The sequence below is a fragment of the Penicillium cataractarum genome (genome assembly GCF_028827025.1).
Source record: "Penicillium cataractarum strain IBT 29864 chromosome Unknown utg000007l, whole genome shotgun sequence".
NCBI classification, from domain to species: domain Eukaryota; kingdom Fungi; phylum Ascomycota; class Eurotiomycetes; order Eurotiales; family Aspergillaceae; genus Penicillium; species Penicillium cataractarum.
The window spans coordinates 3,674,305-3,696,914 of record NW_026622743.1 but is presented as its reverse complement, the minus strand read 5'-3'; the positions used below and the strand labels follow the sequence as shown (position 1 = coordinate 3,696,914).

The following is a 22,610-nucleotide window of genomic DNA, read 5'->3' as shown; positions in this document are numbered from 1 at the left end:
TACCTATTTACGAGTGAATTAAACCTTTCCATAAAATAGTTCAAAATAAAAATCCAAGCTCATCAACTATTCCCATCTGTCTGACAAGTTAATTGCTGGCAGCCATCTTCCTCGGAACAACATTAATGCGATCTCCGCCAGCGGCCAGACTGGCACCAGCTCGCATCAACAATCCAAAAGGAAACAGCCCCCTCCAATTGCACAACCACCACTCTCCAAGAGCCTTTCACCATGCCCGGCCCTCTGTCACTCTTCTCCGTCAACGCGGTCCTCATCATGTCCGCGGATGACGGATCCCGCATCTTCACCAAATACTACTCCGCACCTCACCCGCCCACGGGCACCGCATCCAACTCGACCGACTACCCCGGTGCCAACCCATACCCGACCGTCAAGGAGCAGCGGGCCTTTGAGAAGGGACTTCTCGAGAAGACAAATAAATCAAGCAGTGATGTCATCCTGTACGATAACCGCATTGTGGTGTTCAAGATGGAGAGCGACGTGATGATCTACGTTGTTGGAAGCGCGGACGAGAACGAGGTGCTGCTGTACAATGTCGTGCTGTCCTTGCGGGATGCCTTGGGAATTCTCTTCAAGTATGTGAACCTGCTTTTACTCGGTTTGGAGGATTTGTGTGCGGTACTGTGGCAATTGGGAGCTTGAAGCTAACCCGCAATCTTTAATAGGGGTGCTACTGACAAGCGCACTATCGTTGAGAACTACGACCTTGTCTCCCTTACTATCGACGAGACTATCGATGACGGTATTATCCTCGAGACGGACCCCATCATGATCGTCTCTCGTGTCAGCCGTGCGCCTGCCGCTGATGCGCCCAATATGAAGAACATCGACTTGACCGAGCAGGGTCTCATGAACGCCTGGGAGTTTGGCAAGCGGCGTCTGGCCGAGGGTCTACGACACATGTAAAGTGCCGTCGGCTTGTTTTTTGATCTGAATTTTATGTTTGGAGTGGCAACCTGCTGGTTGTGTGATGAACTCCTCGCCCGCGAAGCATTCATCTTGTGTTTTCTCGTTTCTTGTTTCAAGTTCTCTTCCTGGCTGGTCCTGGCGTGATATGGTTTCTTATTTTTGGTCCTAGTTGGCTGTTCCTGGGACTATGGACACTTCTCATAGATTTGTATGCTTTTCTCTCTGCATCTTCTCCATCAAAAGCCCTACCTGTGAAGTGGGGTGGTACGGCCCTGTGTGTGGGCTGCATGGTAATACTGGCGCATATGCCGATGACTGCAATGAAAAAAGACGATCCCATAATAATTAATCCGTGTTATCATCTACTATAACCGAGTTTAGTGCATTGGCTCTGACTCAATTGCCGAAGTACTTTATACTTGCCCAAGTGGGTAATCGCGTGTCCCAGAAGAGAGCCCGACTCCGAGCGGTACCTGCCCCGCATACGTCACGCTCGAAAATTCCTTTCTTTCGACAACTCCTGCGCCCAAAATGAAGCAGAGATTCTCGTCGCTAGACGTCAAGGTATTACCGCTCCGGCAGTACTCACAGGCCTACAAACAAAAAGCTTACAATCCATATAGGTCATCACGCAGGAGCTGGCCGCGGAGCTGGTCAACCTCCGCGTGTCCAACATCTACGACCTCTCCTCCGTACGTCCAATCCCATTGCGAGTCCTGCTATCAAAGCCGGAAAAAGCAAGCATCTATCTAACACCTATTCCAGCGCATCTTCCTCTTCAAGCTTGCCAAGCCAGATCACCGGCGCCAACTAATCGTCGACTCCGGCTTCCGCACCCATGTCACACAATACTCCCGCACCGCAGCGTCCGCCCCCTCGCCCTTCGTCACCCGCCTGCGCAAGTACCTCAAGTCCCGGCGCATCACCAGTATAACCCAGATCGGAACGGACCGTGTCATCGATATCTCCTTCAGCGATGGCACATACCACCTCTTCCTCGAGTTCTTCGCGGGCGGCAACATCATCCTCACGGATCGCGAGCTCACCATCATCGCGCTATTCCGACAAGTCTCCGCCGGCGAGGGCGAAGAAGCCAAGCTAGGGATAAAGTATACCGTGACGAATAAGCAGAATTATGGGGGTGTGCCGGATATCACGGACGAGCGGGTGAAGCAGACGCTGGAGAAGGCTAAAGCGGTATTTGCGAGTGAGGCAGGTGCGCCGAAGAAGTCGAAGAAGAAGAATACCGATGTTCTGCGGAAGGCTCTCTCTCAGGGGTTCCCGGAGTATCCCCCGCTTTTATTGGATCACGCGTTCGCAGTGAAGGAGTTTGATCCCGCGACGCCGCTGGATCAGGTCTTGGGACACGAGGCTGCCTTGCAGAAGGTTAGGGATGTGCTTGAGGAGGCTCGGCGGGTATCGGATAGCTTCGGCGTTGGCGAGAATCATCCTGGTTATATTGTTGCCAAGGAAGATACGCGAGCTTCCGCTGATGGAGAGAGTGCCTCGAAGACGCCTGGTCTGTTATACGAGGACTTTCACCCGTTCAGACCGCGGCAGTTTGATGGCAAGCCTGGAATCACCATCCTCGAGTTTGACCGGTTCAATGCTACGGTTGACGAATACTTCTCGTCTCTGGAATCGCAGCGTTTGGAGTCCAGGTTGACGGAGAAAGAAGAGGCTGCCAAACGCAAGCTAGAATCTGTCCGAGAGGAGCACCGGAAACGCATTGACGCCCTGAAAGACGCACAGGAACTGCATATCCGCAAGGCTGGCGCCATTCAGGACAACATGTACCGGGTTCAAGAGGCGATGGATGCGGTCAACGGTCTTGTCGCGCAGGGCATGGACTGGGGTGAAATTGCCCGTCTTATTGAGATGGAACAAGGTCGGGGGAACCCTGTTGCGCAGATCATCAAGCTTCCGTTGAAGCTGTACGAGAACACCGTCACTCTTCTGCTTGCGGAGGCTGGTGACGATGAGGAGGATGACGAGGAAGAGCTTGCCTCCAGCGACGAATCTGAATCAGACTCGGAAGGCGAAGAGCGGGAGGAGAAGCGACGTGCAGACGCTACCTCGAAGATGTTGTCCATCGATATCGACCTCGGTCTAACCCCTTGGGCAAACGCTTCGCAATACTACGATCAGAAGAAACAAGCGTCTGAGAAGCAGCAGCGGACTGCCCAGTCATCCTCAAAGGCTCTCAAGAGTCACGAGAAGAAGGTCACGGCCGATCTCAAGAAGAGTCTGAAACAGGAGAAGCAAGTTCTACGCCAGGCCCGCGTGCCCTTTTGGTTTGAAAAGTTTGTCTTTTTTATCTCCTCGGAAGGCTACTTGGTTATTGGGTATGTATTTCACAAAGCCACCGCAACAAGACACTTCTGACAGCCTATCAGTGCCCGCGACGCGATGCAGAGCGAACTCCTATACCGCCGCTATCTCAGCAAAGGCGACATCTTCATCCACGCCGACCTCGAAGGCGCCCTTCCAATCGTCGTCAAGAATCGTACCGGAAACTCAGACGCACCAATCTCCCCCAGCACCCTCTCTCAAGCCGGAAATATGTGCGTGGCAACATCCACGGCTTGGGACTCCAAGGCCGTCATGTCTGCGTGGTGGGTGCATGCGCACCAGGTCTCCAAGACTGCACAGGTGGGCGGTGGCATCTTGCCTACGGGTCGATTCGAGGTGAAGGGCGAGAAGAATTTCCTTGCGCCTTCGCAGTTGGTTCTGGGATTTGCTGTTCTGTGGCAAATTAGCCAGGATAGCGTGAAGAATCACAAGCAGCTGTTTGATGTAGCGGCGGAGACTGTAGATGCAGAGGTTAAGGAGGCACCCCAGGATGACCGGGGGGCCGCTACAGAAGAAACTGCTCTCGAAGCCGCTCCTGTGGAAGATGCTACTACTACTACTGTCGACGACGAGGCTCCTCAAGATGAGCAGCAGGAAAACGATGCTTCTGGGGATGAGGAGGACGCAGAAGAAGATGAGGAGGATCAAGCTCCAGCTAGAAACCCCCTTCAGCGTGGCAACTCTGAACTCCCCATCAGCTCGGAACAGCAATCGCCCGAATCCGAGGCAGAAGAGGATGGTGACAAGGAAGATCCAGAGCTGGAGTCCGTGCAAGAAGAGCAGGCTGCTGAGGAGAATGACGAGGCGTCGTCAACTGCCAACCACGATGATGAGCTCTCACGACGTACCCACCAACAAGACAAACCCCGACCTGGCAAGGAGGAACCGGCTGCGCCGCGCATCCCCCAACCCGCGGAAAGAAGGCGAAGGACAAGCGTGCAGCAGCCAAGTACGCCCAGCAAGACGACGACGAGCGCGAACTAGCCCTCCGCCTCCTCGGTTCCAACAAAGGCAAAGCCGCAAAGGCCGCCAAGGCCGCCGAAGCCAAAGCCCAACGTGAACGCGAAGCCGAAGCCCAAAAAGCCCGTCGTCGCGCACAGCACGAACGCGCCGCCGAAGCCGAACGCAAGCGCCAGGCTCTTTTCGAAGAAGGCGGCGACGATTACAACGAGGAGATTGCCGCCGCCGAAGCGGCAGATCTCAGTTGGTTGCCCGCACTAGTTGGCACCCCTTCACCAGATGATGAGATTCTGGGTGCGATCGCGGTGTGTGCCCCGTGGGGCGCGCTGGGACGGTACAAGTACAAGGTGAAGCTGCAGCCTGGCGCCGTCAAAAAGGGTAAAGCCGTCAAGGAGATCGTTGGACGATGGGTCTCTGAGACGACGACAGGCAAGGTGAAGAAGGAGTATGCGGAGGATTTGGGGATTTCGAGGGTTGATGCTGAGAAGTTGCGGGAGAAGGAGGGAGAGTTGATTAAGGGGTGGAAGGAGACGGAGATTATTAATACGATGCCGGTTGGTAAAGTGCGTATTATGACGCCTGGAAGTGGTGGTGGTGGAGGTGGAGGGGATAAAGGGAAGGGTGGTGGGAAAGGTGGAAAGGGTGGAGGTGGTGGGCGAGGAGGAGGGAAGGGAGGGAAAAAGAAGTAGAGGTGAATAGAGCTGGAGATTGAGCGAATGATCTGTATAGGTACTTGTGAAGTAGTCGACGTGCATGTTATAGAGGCGTTGAATGGACACGAGTACTGGTACTCCAGTCAACGGATGCAATAAGAATTCTTAACCAATATTTCTCATCTTTGATTTTTATTTTGATGAACTTGCAATAATTGCACATAGATATCGAATCATGACGTAAAAAGATCTTCGAGGAAGCCATGGATGCTAAGGTTATTGTTGGTAGAATATATGTACATCCATGTTCTATATCTCGATCTATATATCTTGGCACGATTGGATCTGCGTACAGCCACAATATATATTCAGCCACACATTGTTATTTCGACTTTAAGCTATAGAAATAGAGTGGAACTTTTGTATTCGAGAAGCTATTACAGCAGGAAGATAAGATTGAAACCCGCTTAAAGTAAATAACCTGTTGTTGTACTGTAGGTGGGTTGAACCCAAGTTGAACCCCTTGTGGCATGGTGCCCCCAAACCAGGAATCCCTGGCAATGTCACTTGTTGTAGGAAAGAGCCACCTCGTTTTTATTTTCTCACACTTCTTATTCTTCTTCCACTACCTTCATCCTCATTTCCACTCGTATTTCTACCTAACGCGTCAAATTCATGTTCGTGCCTGACGTGCTGACTCATCCGACGTCATTTCAATCGTGTCGCAATTTTTTTCCATCGATAAGGACGTCAAAACTACACAGCCAAATCGATTTGATGCACTGCACGGCCCTACGAGGCATGATCGTCGATTTCAAGCCCTAAATCATACCCAGACAGCCACGTTCCAGCACCAAAGCCTATCACTCTCTCCCGAATTCAAGCCATTGCTGTGTGAACTCGGGCCCCGTGCGATTTCCGCCCCTCCTCGCTGGTCCTGATTGCATGTGCGACGAGCCCTGCGTCATTGATCGATTACTGTATCAAATTTAAAGATACTCGCTCGGCACCCGCTTGTTTTATCAAGCTGCTGTTCTCTCGACTCTTTGCTGGCACTGGTCAGCGCCGTCTCGCCCGTTTCTTCACCAATACCAGCATTACCACCGCCATGGCGACTCCCGAGACGCGGGTCGTCTCCGTCCAGCGCCTCAATGAGGGTCCCGGATCCCGGTCTTTAGCTGAATGGTGGGCTGAAGAGAGAAAGCTTCAAACTCCCGAGGCCAAGGCCATTGAAGAAGCTGCCCAGATCCTCCGTACCAGCGATATCCCCGTCGCCTTCCCCACCGAGACAGTCTACGGTCTCGGCGCAGATGCCACACGAAGCGCCTCCGTGCAGGGCATCTACCGCGCAAAGCAAAGACCCTCGGATAACCCACTCATCGTGCACGTCGACTCTATCGAAATGCTAAACCGCCTGCTCAACCCCTCCCCGCAAATCCCCAGCAGCCCCAGCTCGACCAAAACCCCGCGCATCTCCATCCCAGAGATCTACGAACCACTCCTCGACCGCTTCTGGCCGGGCCCTCTAACAATTATCCTCCCGAACCCATCCGGATCCGACCTCGCCCCAGAAGTAACCTCCAACCTGACAACCTTTGGCGTCCGCATGCCCTCCTCCGCACTAGCCCGCCTCCTCATCCACGCAACTGACCGTCCCCTCGCCGCCCCCTCAGCCAACGCATCCACTAAGCCCTCCCCAACAACAGCCCAACACGTATACCACGACCTGCACGGCCGCATCGAACTCATCCTAGACGGCGGCGCCTCGGGTGTCGGCGTAGAAAGTACCGTCGTCGACGGCCTCTGCCACCCACCCGCCATCCTCCGGCCCGGCGGCATCGGCATCGAAGAACTACGCACCTGTCCCGGATGGGAAAGCGTCACAGTCGCATACAACGACGGCACACTAGACGTGAAAGAAATCCCACGGGCCCCGGGCATGAAATACAGGCACTACTCGCCGAAGGCGCGAGTCGTCCTCTTCGAAGCAGACTCGCATCTAAACGGCGTAGTGCGACACGTGCAAAAGGATCTACAAGATAGCGCGATCGGCGCACACAACATCGGCATTATCCGCACGCGCAATTGGCCCCAGGGCCTTGGGCTCGCTGCATCCGACGTGCTGGCGTCCACGATGAGACCTGTTTCATCGGCGATTGAGAATCTGCATAGTTTCCCCGTCCCCGTGCAGGAGACGGGTAGTCCTAGTAGTCGGACGAAGATTGCGTATGATTATCATCTCGGATCTGATACGGGGGCGATTGCGCATGGATTGTTTGCGGCGCTGCGGGCGCTGGATGAATTGGATGTGGATGTTATTTATGTGGAGGGGATATCGGATCGGGATGGGGATCTGGCGGCTGCGGTGATGAATCGGTTGAGGAAGGCTGCTGGGGCGGAGATGAAGGTGTAATTTGAGAATATGTTGTATTTAGACTGTTTATACACCATTTTCATTGTTCTGTGCTACGTGGAGCTTTACGTATTTCCTAGCTGGTTGGATTGCGGGGTATTGGAGATAGAGTTTGGGAATAGTCAGGGTTGGGCTAATTTAGTTTTGTACTGTGCATTATGTACTACTAAGTGGTATTGGATTTAGAATCTGACATGCATACAATAGTTCATATTTCTCTTGGACTTGCCGGATTAGAAATGGGCGGTCTTTTGGAAGTTGAAGTCCATACACCTAGAAGTCCATAGTTAGTAGATAGTTAGTACTGTGGTAGAAGGAGAGCAGTAAGGAAGGACTATGCTTAAAGATTACAATAATAGAAATGACTTATTCTCTTGATAATCAAGCCTATAATATATCCTGTAATATATCCAGTCTCCATAGAATATAATCAATCGGAGACCTCCGATCCACCACGACAATGTCAGTCTTATCGGGCGTGAGTTGACTCGATTCACCCGCCCGATAAGCCACACTAAATAGTACACTACGGTGAGTTAGAGTGGACTCGAGTGGACCTTTTTGTTTTCTTTCTTCCGTTCGTCAGTTTAAGAAGTTTAAGCCTGGCCTATCCCCCCCAAAGCAGTTAGTCTAGTCCGAACAATGAAGAAATCAGAGCCACTGCCCCGCTCAATTGGGATAACCCCCGAGATGCAACCAGTAACAAGTCCTGGCGGGGAAAAGAAAAAAAAAGAAGTTTCAAGCCTTGAGCCTCGGCGGCTCCAATTTCTTCGTATATATGGTGGTCCTATCACCCACGTAGATCGGATTCTCACCGCATCCCCTTACTATTAGCATCCCTACCTTTCCAAAAATGTGTCAATCCCCCTCCCACGACTTCATCCACGGCCTCCCCAAGTGCGAGCACCACGTCCACCTGGAAGGCTGCCTTACCCCAGAACTAATCTTCCATCTGGCCGCCCGCAATGGCATCGCTCTTCCCGCGCCAACCGAAAACCCCGCCTACGCCTCCATCGCCGCCCTAACAACCCGCTACGAACACTTCACCTCCCTCGATGACTTCCTGTCCTTCTACTTCGAAGGCATGGCCGTGCTCCGCACAGAACAAGACTTCTCCGACCTCGCCTGGGCCTACTTCACAAAGGCGCACGCCGACGGCGTCCACCACGCCGAAGTCTTCTTCGACCCGCAGGTCCACCTGAGTCGCGGCGTGACGTATAACACGGTCGTAGCCGGGTTCGCGGCGGGGTGTAAGCGTGCGGAGAGCGAGTTGGGACTGAGCACGAGGTTGATTATGTGTTTTGTGAGACATTTGCCGGTTTCGTCGGCGACGGAGGTGTATGAGGAGTTTTTGGCGAATGGGCATTTCCAGGCGCAAGTCGTGCATGGACTCGGTTGGTCTTCGTCTGAGGTTGGGCCTCCCAAGGATATGTTTAGGGAGATTTATGCGTCTGCGGCGGAGAAGGGGATTCCCCTCACCGCGCATGCGGGCGAAGAAGGTGATCCGACGTATATCAGTACGGCGCTGGAACTTGGTGCGCAGCGGATCGACCACGGTATTCGACTCATCGAGGATGCCGAGTTGATGAAGCGCATTGCTGCAGAGGGGATCCTGCTTACGGTCTGCCCGTTGTCGAATGTGCGGTTGCGCTGCGTGACTAGCGTGGAGCAGGTTCCTATTCGGAAATTCCTGGAGGCTGGCGTCAAGTTCTCGATTAACAGTGATGATCCCGCGTACTTTGGGGGTTATATTTTGGATAATTATTGTGCGGTGCAGGAGGCGCATGGTCTGTCGGTGATGGAGTGGAGGATTATTGCGGAGAATAGTGTGCAGGAGAGTTGGATTCCGGATGAGAGGAAGGCGGAGTTGTTGGAGAAGATTGAGGGGCATGTTAAGAAGCATATGGTTGCAGTGGAGGTTTGAGGGAGAGAGGAGAGAAATGTATAGATGGTGCATGATGATACCCTGTGATGATTCAACATTTTGGATGTATATGGTTTCTTTTCAACGTTTGGCATATACTTTGGAGGAGATATACGAATGAGCATTGATTGTATAATATTGGCGAAGAAGGCGTAAAGAATGAACCTAGTATGTTGAAATAAAGTAGAGGTTGATTTAATCTTACTTTCTGAGCTCATTCCTGCGTAATCAATAACGTGCTCGCTGCACGATGCCCGAGGCGACTAAATTAGTGTGTTGAACTAAGCAATTCACCCTGGATTAGGTATATTGTGAGTTCGGACGATGTATATCTACATAAGGTCAAACAACATTCCAGATTGAAAGCCGTCCGATTCCCTCTTCTAGGTTCCGCAGTATATGAGCCTCTTGCTCGACCAACATTCCGCCCGTTGTAGCCATTCAGTGATTATCATCTTCACACCTCCTCAATGACGTGGCCTCGATAACTAACATACATCCTGATTCTACCGCTAATTGGAAATGCCGACCTCGTGCAGTGCATACCCAAAATATCAACCGTCTGGTCACGTAGGGTTAGATGTGGAGTCCATCCGCCCCAAAATCCAAAGACGCACTCTTGATATGTCGATAATCGGTTTCTGGAAATGGCCGCATTCCAAAGGCGATCCTGTTTAAATTGACTTGTCGTTGTAGATTGCCCAAGGCATTCCCGTCGAAGGAATACATACTTTCAATGTTTAGACGACGTTCTGGATGTGGAAGTAGCCTGAGAGCCAGATCAGAACTGGATCCAGTCAACGAGTATCCGCTATAATCGATATTAATATCGAAAAGGCGTGGCAACTGGCACATTCGTAGCAACACCTGACGCCATGTCCCGGAATTTAATTTGACATGCGAGAAATTGACATATCTCATTGTCTCGGAAGATTGGTTGATAAGTGCAAGGAGACCATTACACGAAACGGAAACTCCCACGAGACATAGATTTTGCAAGCGGAGAGAAGGCGGGAAGGCTAGGGAGTCAAGATTCAGAATGTCCGTGCTTTGTATTGCAAGGGATCGTAGATTTGGCGCAATTTCAATCATTCTAAACAGATGGGAGGCATAAGTGTTATTAGGAAGCGCGGCATACTCTGGCAAAACCGGGCTTGTCCAGTATCTTTGGTCCCGCTGACTTGTGTATTTTTGAACATATACCCCCAGGTGCCGAAGAGATCGTATGATATCCTCGATAGGTATCCGCACAGAACTTGTCTGGTTTGGGAAGAAACGTCCGAAATCATAGGTTATTGGAAACTGCACCTCCAATTCTCTGAGATTTGAAAGCGGAACATAGCGTAACGTCGAAACAACCGCCTCAATATAGCTTTTCCTCTGGTCTTGTGACAGGCCCGAGGGCGGTTCGTGAAACTCAAGGGCCGCGAGGTTAGAAAACTTGATCAAACAAGATGACAGGCATCCGAACAAGTCCTCTATGTATAAGGCAGTCATAGCATTGGAGAGAGAATGAGGGCTGTCGTCTCTAAATCCGATATCAATCTGAAGCACATCCACAGAGTATTTGCTGTTTGACAGTTTCATAAGTCTTTCTAGAGATGGAATTGTTCCCGAGGAACTGCATCTCGCATCAATGTGCTGGAACAGCCGGGACGAAGCGCTATCATAGAAAGCTTTGTTGACAAGACGCAGAGCCATCAAGCATTTTCGAGTATGCCGTTGAGGTATCGAATAATCCCTTGCGTCGTCGTCGAAATATATAAAATCGCCATAGTCATGCCAGACATAATATACAATCTGTAGATCAAAGTTAGCGCTTTAAGCCCAGCGTAACGGTAGCAAAGGTCTTACTCGGTCATATATTTCCATCGGAATCCGCATTTTAATTTTCTGCTTCAAAGATCCAATTACTGTAAAGCGCAGATGACGAAAACTTGAAGTTGTTAGTAGGAGAGTATCAGTGATGGCGACTCGATGCGGGGTAGCCTGACTGATTGCTATGTCCTCCTGTTCCAGATCACATGAGTGGTTAGTTAGCAATCGACAACACTCTGACCCGTTTGGAGTAGTAGTTCTACGCAAGCCTGGGTTATATGTGAGTGAGATGGTGCTTTTCCTTTGGGATGAGTTCCGTGTTTAGGCGATAAAGCCCGGGTCTTAAGCGGGCTCTTCGGTCGGTCGAAAAAGGTAACTACAATATGAAGTTTATATAGGATGATGGTTTATCGGCGCCTAATAAAACAGGCAACGATTCGAATAACATCAGTTTCTGCCTGAATAATCTGGCCATCAACCCCCTCATGAGGTACGAATGTCGACGAGCTGACGACAAGTTGACAAGCAAACAACACGTTAGCTCAACTACACTCTTCATGTCCTGCATCCTCTACACTATCCGGACATATCCATTGACCAAACCAACTCTCCTCTTCCAGACTCTCCGCCGAACATATCAAACTCGCCGCCCCTGCGCCCTGTCCAAAGCTACACCCAACCTAAGAATCTTTACACTCCACCAACGCGCAACCTATTCCTCCTCTCTACAATCCACCCACAAAATGTCAACCACCACACCAACCCCCCGCTACAAACTAATCTTCTTCGTTCCCCCCTCCCACCTCGACCCCTGCAAAGAAGCCATCTTCGCCACGGGCGCAGGTACCTTCCCGGGCGGCAAATACACCAAATGCTGCTTCCAGACACGCGGACAGGGCCAATTCTTGCCGAATGAGGGGGCGAACCCGGCGATTGGAGCTGTGGGTGTCGTTGAGCAGTGTGAGGAGGTCAAGGTCGAGATTATGTGTCTTGGTCGGGAGGTTATGGTGGATGCGGTGCGGGAGTTGGTTAGGGCGCATCCGTATGAGGAGGTTGCGTATGAAGTTTATCGGATGGAGGATGTTTAGATGGGTAGGGTTTGGATTGGGATGCTGTGTTAGTTGATGTGGTATTGTAGGTGTAGGGATATCATGATGCTAGAGAGGAAGCTCGTTGTTGACTCGCAATATCCATAGGTAGGAAATCGGGGTTCTGCAAGATTAAATCTGGAGTAATCTCATCATCAGCCAGCATTGTAGTCAATTGAATCGTTCATTGATTAGTTGTCAATGGTTAATGTGTAGTGAAAGACGAGGTCCAAATGTTCGGTGGAAAAGGCGGGAGTAATCTGTCCACGCTGATTGGCTGGCCGCAAAAGGTCTCTCGGCCAACTTCGACTCTTCCTCTTCTCCTCTCAGGTTCAGCTTCATCCGCCCCAATTGATCCCTCCCTCCTACACATCATGGCCTCGAAACTCCTTCCCCGGGCCAGCCGGCTGCTGCGCCCTACCTCAATTCCTCAATACAGATCCTTCTCCGCCGCCCCGCAACGGCTGAGCGACTCGCTCATGGTGGTACGCATCTCCCCATTCCAGGGCACAATCACCCCTCAGACCTTAAGCACACACCCAAGACCGAGTTAGACACTCGCGCATAGTCATCACGATCAAAAAAACACCAATTACACAATTAGCTAACCCTCAATTTCCCTCCCGATCAGCACCGCAACAAGCCTAACAACAACCCGACCATCCCGTTCAAGTTCTCCGAGCAGAACCTCAAGGTCGTCGATGAGATCCTCAAGCGCTACCCCCCCAGTACAAGAAGGGCGCTGTCATGCCCCTGCTGGACCTTGGCCAGCGCCAGCACGGCTTCACCAGCATCAGCGTCATGAACGAGGTCGCCCGCATGCTGGAGATGCCTCCCATGCGCGTCTACGAAGTCGCAACCTTCTACACCATGTACAACCGCGAGCCCGTCGGCAAGTACTTTGTGCAGATTTGCACCACCGTAAGCAACCCCTTGGCAATATCTGCCTCGCAAAATCCATACCTGTACACAGTCAATTGACCATTCCTCCACACCCAGACCCCCTGCCAACTCGGCGGCTGCGGCTCCGACGCCATCGTCAAGGCTATCAACGAGCACCTCGGCATTACCCCCGGCCACACCACCGAGGACGGCCTCTTCACCTACATCGAGGTCGAGTGCCTGGGCGCCTGCGTCAACGCCCCCATGGTCCAGATCAACGACGACTACTACGAGGACCTGACCCCAGAGTCCATCAAGACCCTCCTCACCGCACTCAAGGAATCCGCCACCACCGGTGCCCAGGTCCCCACGCCCGGCCCTCTCAGCGGCCGCAGCACCTGCGAGAACAGCGCTGGTCTGACTAACCTCCGCGAAGTGCCGGAGTGGAGCCCCGAGTTGTTGATGCGCAAGGACGGTGCGCTGGACGGCGAGGCTAAGCAATAAGCGAGAAAGAAAGAAAGAGGAGTAGTTTCCCCCCTTTATTTTTTCTTCTCTCAGATGGTTTCCTTTTATAATGGCGGGGGCCTTTTGCCGGTTACAAGCCCCATTTCGCTGTGATTGCTTACTGCTTGCTACTCAATACTTAAGTCAAGTTGAGTTGGGCAAAGCAGGGCAGAGCAGAGCGAAACAAAAAGATATTAGACCTACCGGACGCCCCCCCTCCTCCTTCTTCCCCCTGCAACCCCAGTTCTGCATGATATACTCTGCGACCACCCCGGAGCGCGTCCCGTTTGTTTGATTTGTCTACCATGTACAGTACGTGGCTCTGGATTGCAGAAGATCCAACCGAGTCACTAGTTATCGGCGCCAATGCTATGCTTTTCAATGTCATCGATTTCTTTTTCCTCTAAGTTCCAACTTGACCCGAAATTTGACTAATAGGCCATTCTTAGGTAGTTTATTATAACTGTAGCAGACTAGGACAGCACTACGATATCTGAACATTGATTGCGCCAAGAGATTTTTTTTCATTATCTCTTGGCCGGAGTATCTATGTACTCGGGTCTAGTCATCATCATTATGTCGTGTCTCATAAAGAAAAGCCTCAAGGGTATAAAACTCCAAAAGGAGCAAGAAAGAAAACGAGGCAAGAGAACAGACATGAAAACGCAAAAAAGGGGAAAAAAGAAAGAAAACCCAGAGAAAATCCCCCAAGGGGCGAAGAAACACCCAGAAAACCAGAGACCAGGAAGCCAAAACCAAAAAGCCATCACCCAGAAAGGCAAAGACCAGAACACCCAGAACCAGGAACCAGGAACCGCAGACCAGCAAGACGAGCCCAGGAAAGCCCAGACAACCAAAGCACCACGACAGACCAGGCACCGAACATCCACCAAGGGAAGAAAAACCTTCTACGCCTCAAGGAAACGAGGCACCACTGCATCTAGCATAGGGATCACCACTCCCAAACGAACACGAGAAGGTAGAAACTGTCACGTCAGTTGAAGACCCAAACGGTATATGTATACTTGCGAATCACCCGTCCCTCACCCCGAATCACCAGAGTCCGCCGCGAAAGAAGGCCAAAGTCGAACATCATCATCCCAAGACACACAGGGTCAGCTGCCGCAGATCGGTTCTCACCTATAAAAATCCATAATCCGGCTCCACCAATTCGTCCATCACAGCCATTGTTTGATTATCCGAGACTGCGTAGCCTTTCCCCAAAGCACGAAGAACGGGTTTGCTACCGTCCTGCAAGTTGGGACTTGGGGTAGTCTCAACCTGCGGATTGAACTTCGGCAGCGTCGATAGTGCGGGTCTTGTCGGTCAGCTTTCGGGGTGAGGTTGAAAAGCTGATGGGATCCGACTCGAAAAATTACCCGACTATCACTCGTCTTCGACTGGGTCGGGCATTGAACTTGAGGTGAACTCGAGAGTATCGCCTTCGCAGCGCTCGTCGGATGGCTGGACCTCGGACGGTGGGACTTGCAGAGTCGTGGTACCGCGTTGTACAACGACGGTACGGGTCCTCTCTTGAAGGACATTGACGTCGACGGTTCTGCGCGTCAGGAAGTGGTAGGCGTGGACAGTTAATTTCTGTCCGAACCGGCGGCATCGGCCGATTGCCTGGGTCATACCGGAGTCGTATTCGTGTTGACTGGATGCCAGGAGAGGCGAAAGGAAGAGAATATGGTTGGCGAGTTGCAGGTTACTAATTGATAAGAAGTCAGTATCAAATTCGATGGGAACTGAGATCGAAACGAGGTTTAATTGAAAGATTCTGCAGGTGGTATACTTACAGGCCCGCCGCCATCTCACTACCCAGGCGCAAGATAAGCACCTTGGGAGCGGAAGCCTTCTTGTTTCCTCTCTTCCTCTTTTTCTGACCGCCATTCTCCCGGTCATCCAGGTCCGGCTCGTCGCCTTCGACCATCGCCGTGTCCTCCTCCTGCTGCTGCGGCAAGGACTTTGCCTTTTGAGTGACAAAGTCTGTGATAGCCGTCGCCCTTCCGGACTTGGCTACACAGTGCAAAATGCCCGCAGCAGTGAGGGCACGAGAGGCATAGGATATGGCGTCTTCGAGCTGAACAAACAACACTGCTTTCTCCTCCGCTGGGATCTTCTTGATGATGTCGACCATGCTGTTGAGCTTGCTGCTCTCTTGACCAGCACTGGCCTCTTCCACGGAACGCGCACTGACTTGCTCTGAAATGCAAGCAGTGGCGTTGCATCCATCCACCACGCAGACGCGTTTATTGCCTGCCGGTCCATTCATCACGGTCATGCAGCCCTGGCAAAGACGGTGTCCGCAGGTACGGACGACTGCCATGCCGTCTTTGCCCTTAAGATCGTACGATCCTAGGCACTTGTCGCAGTTTTGGGGCTGCTCTTTTTGCAGGCTCTGCACGACGGTGAAGAACCGGACCTCTCGACTGCGTTCGACGATCTGTTCCATCGTCTTGTTGATATCGCAGACGAGGTCCTTGTTCAAAACGGTTTCGGTCTTCCAGGCTTGTAATCTCGCCTGGTATTCCTCTTCCGATACAAGGACGGCAGGGCGGTCGGTGGCGGATTGATTATTGCCGGACTCTGCGCCATCATCTGTTGATGGCCGTGATTCGGCGGGTTCATCGACATATACCTTCTTCAACTGTGCCTCTTGGACCTTGGTTGGTCGGGCCTCGCGCAGTTTCTGCTCCACCTTCTCCAGTAGTTGGTCTTCGCGGTCACCTTGAGACCAGACAATATTCATTCTCCCCCAGACATTGTCTAGGAGATCTCTGATCGAGTTCACGGTGTCCGCATCTCCCACTACATCCACGAAGTGTTTGTGACCCTCACAATTTGGATCGCACTCAACGTCACTCAGCAACTCTCGCCAACCCTTGTCGCTTCGTTCCCGTGCGTTTTCCAGCACCAGGAACGCCATCTTTGCCAGTGATGTCAGTCTACCCCATTGCCCAGCGCGAATCTTCTGCTGAGCCGCAATGCGCTTTGTGCAAATGTCGACGTTCCAGGGATATGGTAGCATCCCTGCAGTCGTGGCACATCTCAGAAGGGCTTCGGCAGGCGATTCGGATTCCAGGAACACATTTAGCGTTGTGCTCAGGGCATCTGACCTGGTGATCTTGCGGAGCCGACCATCGTCTGCCACAAATCGGCTGTACAGTGCCTGGTAGATTGTCTCCTCTTTGGGGAGGAGATCAGACATGATGAGGTGGGTTTCCATGGTCAACGATCTGACATCAACTGGGTTCTGGCGAGCGAAGCGATCAAGGAAGGCCTGTGCATGGCGATGGCGATTTTCATACCAAGCCATGCTACGAGGAGGCTGGTGCATCTCAAAGGTTTCCAATGCGGTCTGGTCTCGACGAGCTCCCTTTAATCGGAAGTTTGAAGTAGGCTTATCACCGTCGTTGTCAATGCCCAGGTTGATTCCCAGGTGACGTGCGATATCCTTGACGTCGGCAAACTCGCCCAGTGCGGGCGTACCAGAAAGAATCCACTTGGAACGGGAGATGAGTGCGAGGATAGGGAGGGTTCGATATTCGCGGGAGTAGGTGTATTCATCAACCACTATGCGGTTGAAGCTGAATGCGTGGAGTGGGAGGTATTTCATGCCCTCCAGCGAGGGATTGCGTCGACTTGTCGGGGCGGGGATATTGAAACCTTGTCGGTCATCCCACGGCCCCTTCTTCTTGGGTTTCTTCGTCTTGTCTGGGTCTTTCGAGGACTGAGCACGTTTTGCCTTTTTGGGTACAGGCTCTTCGGCGTCGTCTTCCTCTTCCCCTTGCAAGTCGAACTTGCCGTCACTTTCATCAGATGAATCATCATCATCATCTGGAGCGACTGGTTGCGGGTCGCGCGTCCCTGCTGGAGGGCTGAAATCCTTGGATAGTTGCACGAAGGGATCTGCCGAGGGATTCGAAGGAGCTGGGCAAGGGCCAACACGGCTGGGAGCTTGGCTGGCAGAGGCGTGGAAAGACTCCAAGGACTGACCAGGAGCGCCAGTCTCAAAAGTACCAGTCTTAATGGCAGCGCGTTCCTGTGCTTGAGCAGCAACAAAGGCAGCACCGCGCAGACGACGAGAAGGTACATATGTGGAGTTTGCCTGTGTCCGCTTCAACTCCAACCGCCGAGCCCATACATCCTTCAAAAACCCCTCGGGTCCCATTTCTTGCAACACTTGCACCACCTGGCGAAGAGATTTGTCTGCATCCTTGAACCAACTGTCAAAGCCCCGGCCCGCTTTCATGGGTGCTTTCGGGGTGCCCGTAAAGTACCGCATGGTTTGATAGTAGTCCGGGTTGTTGAGAGCTGTCCATGAAACAAGGATGATATCTGCTTCGCGCATTGCCTTCACCGAAACCTTGCCGAGTTGAGCTGTGTTTGGGATGAGCAGGACCTTATATCTGTTCCCAAGGAATTTCTTGATTTCGCTGTCCCACTGTCTGAAAACATTGGATGGGAGGACAAGGAGGGTGGCCTTGGTCGCAATCTGCCCACTTACTTGAGGGGCTTGTTGCAGGCGGAGAGAGTCCTGGTGATGTTGGGCGTCAATCAATCCGAGGATGATTGCCGTTTTGCCATACCCAACTTCATCACACAGGACGCCGCCTCGCACCACTCTGGGCATGGTGACTTTGGCCTCGGCTCGCCACGACATCAGAGGCAAAAGGGCCTCTTCCGTCTCCTCCTCCACAAACGGCGAAATGTGATCGGCCTCCTGGCTAATCATCCAGCTCAGAGATCGGAGCTGGTCCTCACGCAGGTTGATCTTGAAACTCGGTGGTTGGTGAGAGGCAACATCTTCCTGGTTGTCAAGCAGGGTGAATGTCGGGTGACTGGTTCTTCCCCAGTCATTCGTATTGCCGACCAGCCGCCATTGGAACTCAATGCTAGAGTGATTGCCGCGGTTAACAAGCCGGCCATAGGCTTGGTGTGCCAGTGACTGGATGTTCAAGGCGAAACGCAATTCGGCGTTGCCGGCTTCATCAACTCGTCGCAAGAGGACGAACGGGGCTGGCTTGGATTTGACGGCGCGCTCGTAAGTGGCAGCGCCTCGCGGATCCTCGTACGGGATGACATGCTGCCCCGCCTTATCACGACCCCAGATAATACCAGGTACTGGTGGGTCGCAGGTAGGGCAGAACGTTTCGTCGTCACTTGGGCGTTCTGCGCCGACGGTGATCATGTTCCAGTCCTGGAACTCCGTGCGGCTGGCGATTTTTTGAACCGCCCAAGCAACATCCCGCATTTCGGATGACGATTTCCCGAGAGCCACTGCTTGCCAAGAAGCAGAAGATGTTGGTGGTGCAAGTTTAGGCAACATTGCCTGTGAGAGGTTGAGAGACTTCGCCGGCGCTGTCAGCGAGACCAGCGAAGTGTAGGAGTGGTGACAGTCGTTGCCCCCAAGGTACACGGTGTAGCCCGGCTGTAGACTGCGATAGACGATTGAGTCAGCCTCGAACGGCTGCAATGTCATCGCAGCAGGGGCATCACACCAGCCTCGGTAGAAGGCATCGACTGTGGTCGGTTCGGCTGTGACGGCCGTTGCTCGCCAATGGTGGGATAGTTCTGCGATGGTGATGCGCCTCGAGTACCCAGTAAGACGGCTATGCTCGAACGAAAACACGCACGAGTCTTGTTCAGGGAGGCCAATCTTAGAGGGGTCGAGGAAGAGGTAGACTGTCGGGCAGTCTGCGGTGGCCTCCTTCTTGTACAACGACGCCAGCGCCGTTCCACAGTCTGGAAGGTAGGTGTAAACACCACGGACATCCGCGTTAAGCTTGTCCACATCATCATCGTCGCCACCAACCCGGACCTGGGTCCACACCTTCATCTCGGGCGTCGACAATTTGGTGATGCCGATTGCTGCTTGGTACGCCGGTACCTGTGCTCCGTCGCCGGAGAAGGTCAACGGGAACCGCGTACTCAAGGGAGCAGCAACTTGCCACGAGCCATTCAGAAGGGTGCCCGGAGTCGGGGTCATGCGGGCAATCGGTTTACCGAAAATTTCTCTCACAAGGCACTGTGCCGGAGAACGTCGTGGGGCTTTGGCGAAGTACAGCCACTGGAGTCCATCAGGGCGGATCTGCAACTGCATGCTGGAGTGCTCGCCTTCGTAGATGACAGTCCAGATGTCGGACCGCTGGATGTCGTAGAACCGGACATCTTCGGCGAGAGCAGACCGGACGGTCTCAATAAAGTCCCGTCGGGCGAGGTCTGCGCCGATCTTAGCGGTGGTGGTGGTTTTGTCGCCACTTGGACTGCCACGCTTCGAGCCCTTACCTTTCACCACTGCAGCACTCAGCTTCCCTTCAGTCTTCTTATCAGCAGACATCCGGGAATCTTGGGTGATCTGAGGCTTTGGCGAGTGGTCGGTAGGGAAGCAGGCGAGGAGTTTGTCAAAGTCTGCTACGGACAGACCGGACAGCATGAGTCTCATGGGCAGAACACCCTTGAGGAAAGCAATGAACTCCACTGGCGAACTTCGCCAGGAATTGGGCGCCGCCAGGGATCGATAGGCGTGCGTTGGGTTACCAGCGCAGGAGCCGCAGGCACGGTGACCACACAGAATGCAGTCCCTGAGGTTGTCCTTGACCACGGACTGACCTTCGCAGATGCAGAACTGGGCACTAGCAGCCCCGTTCTGCAAAAGCCGGTCATAGTGGTCGAAGGACCTTGGCGAGTCCTCAGTGTTGACCCGGACAAGGATGTCGCCATCCTCGTCCACGTATGCAAACTTCGTCGAATCTTCGTCGACGGGGACACGTGCATCGGCTGGTTTGTCTGCGCCTTTGTCCAACAAGCCATATCCCAGAATGAGGGCGGTAATCATCGTCGCACATACTGCGGTCGATGTCATGGCGTTCCCAGCTAGGTCCTGCAGGTCTCGTTGCGATTCGCTTGTCAGGATGATCCGGTCCAGCGGAAGTCCCTGCAGAGAGAGAGCCTCCAGACCAGACAACGGACCTCCACGCGAAGTCACAAAGGGCATGCCACATGGCGTCAGGCAGCCAGCGACCCCGGACGAAGTGGTACTGTCGTTACCGCGATCTACACCCTGGGAGAGATCGATCCAGCGCCTAGTTCATATACATGTCAGTTGTTTGTTCAAATCTAGCGGGAATTCAGATCACTTACTCTTTATGATTGAAGTCGAAGTCTCGCGTGACTGCTTCGAGAAACTTCATATCGAGGGTTTCCCACACGCGTTCGACTTGTGAGTTGAAATAAGAGCGCCAATAAAAGTCTGGCGGCGTTGCTCCCGAAATTCCTGCCTGGGAACGGCTAATGGGCCGTTGATCTCCTATCTCCGCACCGCTGCGGAAATCCGCATGCCTGATCTTGTACTTCTCCCAGCTGACCTCGGCCCGACTCGAGCTGGCTTCGAGACGGGTGGTAAGGTCCTTGCGAATCTGCTCAAGACGACGGTCAGTCTCAGGCAAGAGGAACATGCCGGCGGGCGAACTGGCTTGGCGAGCGAGCTGTGTCATGCAGTTCTTGAACGAAGAACCGAACTCAGCCAAGCCTACGTTTGCCGAACCGGTGCCATCCAGGCGGTGCTTGTCGATAGCGATCAAATATCCTCTCATACGGGTGTGAGGGATATAGTATTGTTTCGAGTCGAGAATCACGTGGACAGCGTGATACTCGATCTGGGCCCAAACGTTGATGAAATCGTCCCAGGGAGCTTTGCTGACGTTCTCCAAGACAACCAGTCGGGGACGGTACTTGCGACAGTACCGAAGTAGAGCGTTGAAGGTGCTGCTGGACTCGCCTTCTTCACTCAGGAGCTTCCGCTTGTTGTTCATCATCGAAAAATCGACGCAAGCAGTCCCAGCAATCAGGATGTCGAGGTCACCGGGGATCTTTTCCAGTGACCCGTAGGCCGTATGGCTGTGCACATGGTCAGTTACCGGGGTCCTGGGACTCTGGAAAGGGGAATTGCGAGATGAAAAACTTACGCCTGGTCATTTCCTAGTTCCAGCAGATCACGGAAGAGAAGTGGTGGCTGGAAGTTCCGTTCAATATAGGCTTGCTTGAACGGAACAATCTCACAACTGAAAATGTGTGAGAATTTGAAACTCTGGTCTGCACCAAGTCCTATCATGGGAAATCGAAGTTAGTGACATGTAACAACGACAACCAAGAGCAAGAGAAAACGAAGGGGAGACGATGTGAGATCAGATAGATTTGTGAGGAGGAGGGAGAGATTGGGTAGACAAGCCCGATCGGGCAAGCGGGTCTAAAAAAGTTCCGGAACCTCGGAACGGACCCGCCAAGACCCGCCAAGGACCCGCTCCGGACCCGCATCGAAATCCGGGGTAAAAAGAAAAGACCGAAGAAGCGACTTACCCTTTTGGAGTAGTTCCATTGCCATGATTGGGCTTTCAGTGCCCGAACAGACGGTACCAACTCGTAGTGGCCGGTCTCCGATATGCTTCAAGAATACTCCAAAGCCCAAAGACATAGCCTTGGCAGCGAAGTCGCTGTAGATCTCTTCCAGCGAGTACATGGGGGGCAGGTTCAGAGCAAGGTAACGATTTTTCTCATCAACCTGAGAACGAACAATCTCAGGAATATCAGAGATGTCCTCGGGGTTTTTGGCCTGCGACCCATGGCTGTTGGCATCGGAGGTGCTGGCTACGGGGATCTCCGCCGGAGAAATCTGACGCGGAGGGACACGATCAGTGTCAGACATTTTTGACTGTTCAAGTCAGCAGATGCCATATTGTCAAATTGGACTTGACCCCTCATCCTGGAACTTTTCATCTACTTACATGAAGCAGCTGAGGCTGGCGATAATCCTCGAATGTAGGGCAAGTAAGGTCACGTGCGTGTAGAGCGGTGATTGGTGGGGTCCGGGAAAAGGAAAGTCCGGGTTCCGAAGGAGGGGCCCGGTTTTGATTGTTTTTCTGCCAGCCTCGTTCTAACCTATTTTGGACGGACCCCCCAAAGACACAACCATCTATATGCCCCTTGCAATTCTCCCCCCAGGTAAACACAATTAGGCAGAGATTGTTACCGCAGCATTATTACCCTACCAAAAAGATATCGTGACGTGTCTCTAGAGTTTAAGC

At 52.7% G+C, this 22,610-nt stretch overlaps 7 protein-coding genes across 7 annotated transcripts; 6 read left to right on the top strand and 1 right to left on the bottom strand.

Annotated features, from left to right (window-relative positions):
* Positions 1 to 231: 231 nt before the first annotated feature.
* On the top strand, positions 232 to 927 carry N7496_008871 (coatomer subunit zeta; the record flags this gene model as incomplete). Its single annotated transcript, XM_056701790.1, has 2 exons — positions 232 to 596; positions 687 to 927. The coding sequence occupies 2 exons, from the start codon at positions 232 to 234 to the stop codon at positions 925 to 927; spliced, it is 606 nt and encodes a 201-aa protein (XP_056553853.1).
* Positions 928 to 1,461: 534 nt separating this feature from the next.
* N7496_008870 (putative DUF814 domain protein) lies at positions 1,462 to 4,931 on the top strand (the record flags this gene model as incomplete). The annotated part of the gene is made up of 5 exons (XM_056701789.1): positions 1,462 to 1,494; positions 1,554 to 1,622; positions 1,696 to 3,275; positions 3,327 to 4,091; positions 4,142 to 4,931. 5 exons carry the CDS (start codon positions 1,462 to 1,464, stop codon positions 4,929 to 4,931), a joined length of 3,237 nt encoding a protein of 1,078 aa, XP_056553852.1.
* Positions 4,932 to 6,003: 1,072 nt separating this feature from the next.
* N7496_008869 (L-threonylcarbamoyladenylate synthase) lies at positions 6,004 to 7,308 on the top strand (the record flags this gene model as incomplete). The annotated part of the gene is made up of 1 exon (XM_056701788.1): positions 6,004 to 7,308. One exon carries the CDS (start codon positions 6,004 to 6,006, stop codon positions 7,306 to 7,308), a length of 1,305 nt encoding a protein of 434 aa, XP_056553851.1.
* An 853-nt stretch (positions 7,309 to 8,161) lies between these two features.
* On the top strand, positions 8,162 to 9,232 carry aah1 (adenosine deaminase; the record flags this gene model as incomplete). Its single annotated transcript, XM_056701787.1, has 1 exon — positions 8,162 to 9,232. The coding sequence occupies one exon, from the start codon at positions 8,162 to 8,164 to the stop codon at positions 9,230 to 9,232; it is 1,071 nt and encodes a 356-aa protein (XP_056553850.1).
* A 2,561-nt stretch (positions 9,233 to 11,793) lies between these two features.
* N7496_008867 (uncharacterized protein) lies at positions 11,794 to 12,138 on the top strand (the record flags this gene model as incomplete). The annotated part of the gene is made up of 1 exon (XM_056701786.1): positions 11,794 to 12,138. One exon carries the CDS (start codon positions 11,794 to 11,796, stop codon positions 12,136 to 12,138), a length of 345 nt encoding a protein of 114 aa, XP_056553849.1.
* Positions 12,139 to 12,512: 374 nt separating this feature from the next.
* N7496_008866 (complex I 24 kDa subunit family protein) lies at positions 12,513 to 13,524 on the top strand (the record flags this gene model as incomplete). Its single annotated transcript, XM_056701785.1, has 3 exons — positions 12,513 to 12,623; positions 12,868 to 13,059; positions 13,138 to 13,524. 3 exons carry the CDS (start codon positions 12,513 to 12,515, stop codon positions 13,522 to 13,524), a joined length of 690 nt encoding a protein of 229 aa, XP_056553848.1.
* Positions 13,525 to 14,910: 1,386 nt separating this feature from the next.
* On the bottom strand, positions 14,911 to 22,231 carry N7496_008865 (putative SNF2 family helicase; the record flags this gene model as incomplete). The annotated part of the gene is made up of 5 exons (XM_056701784.1): positions 14,911 to 15,235; positions 15,324 to 20,612; positions 20,671 to 21,426; positions 21,495 to 21,633; positions 21,886 to 22,231. 5 exons carry the CDS (start codon positions 22,229 to 22,231, stop codon positions 14,911 to 14,913), a joined length of 6,855 nt encoding a protein of 2,284 aa, XP_056553847.1.
* Positions 22,232 to 22,610: the final 379 nt, after the last annotated feature.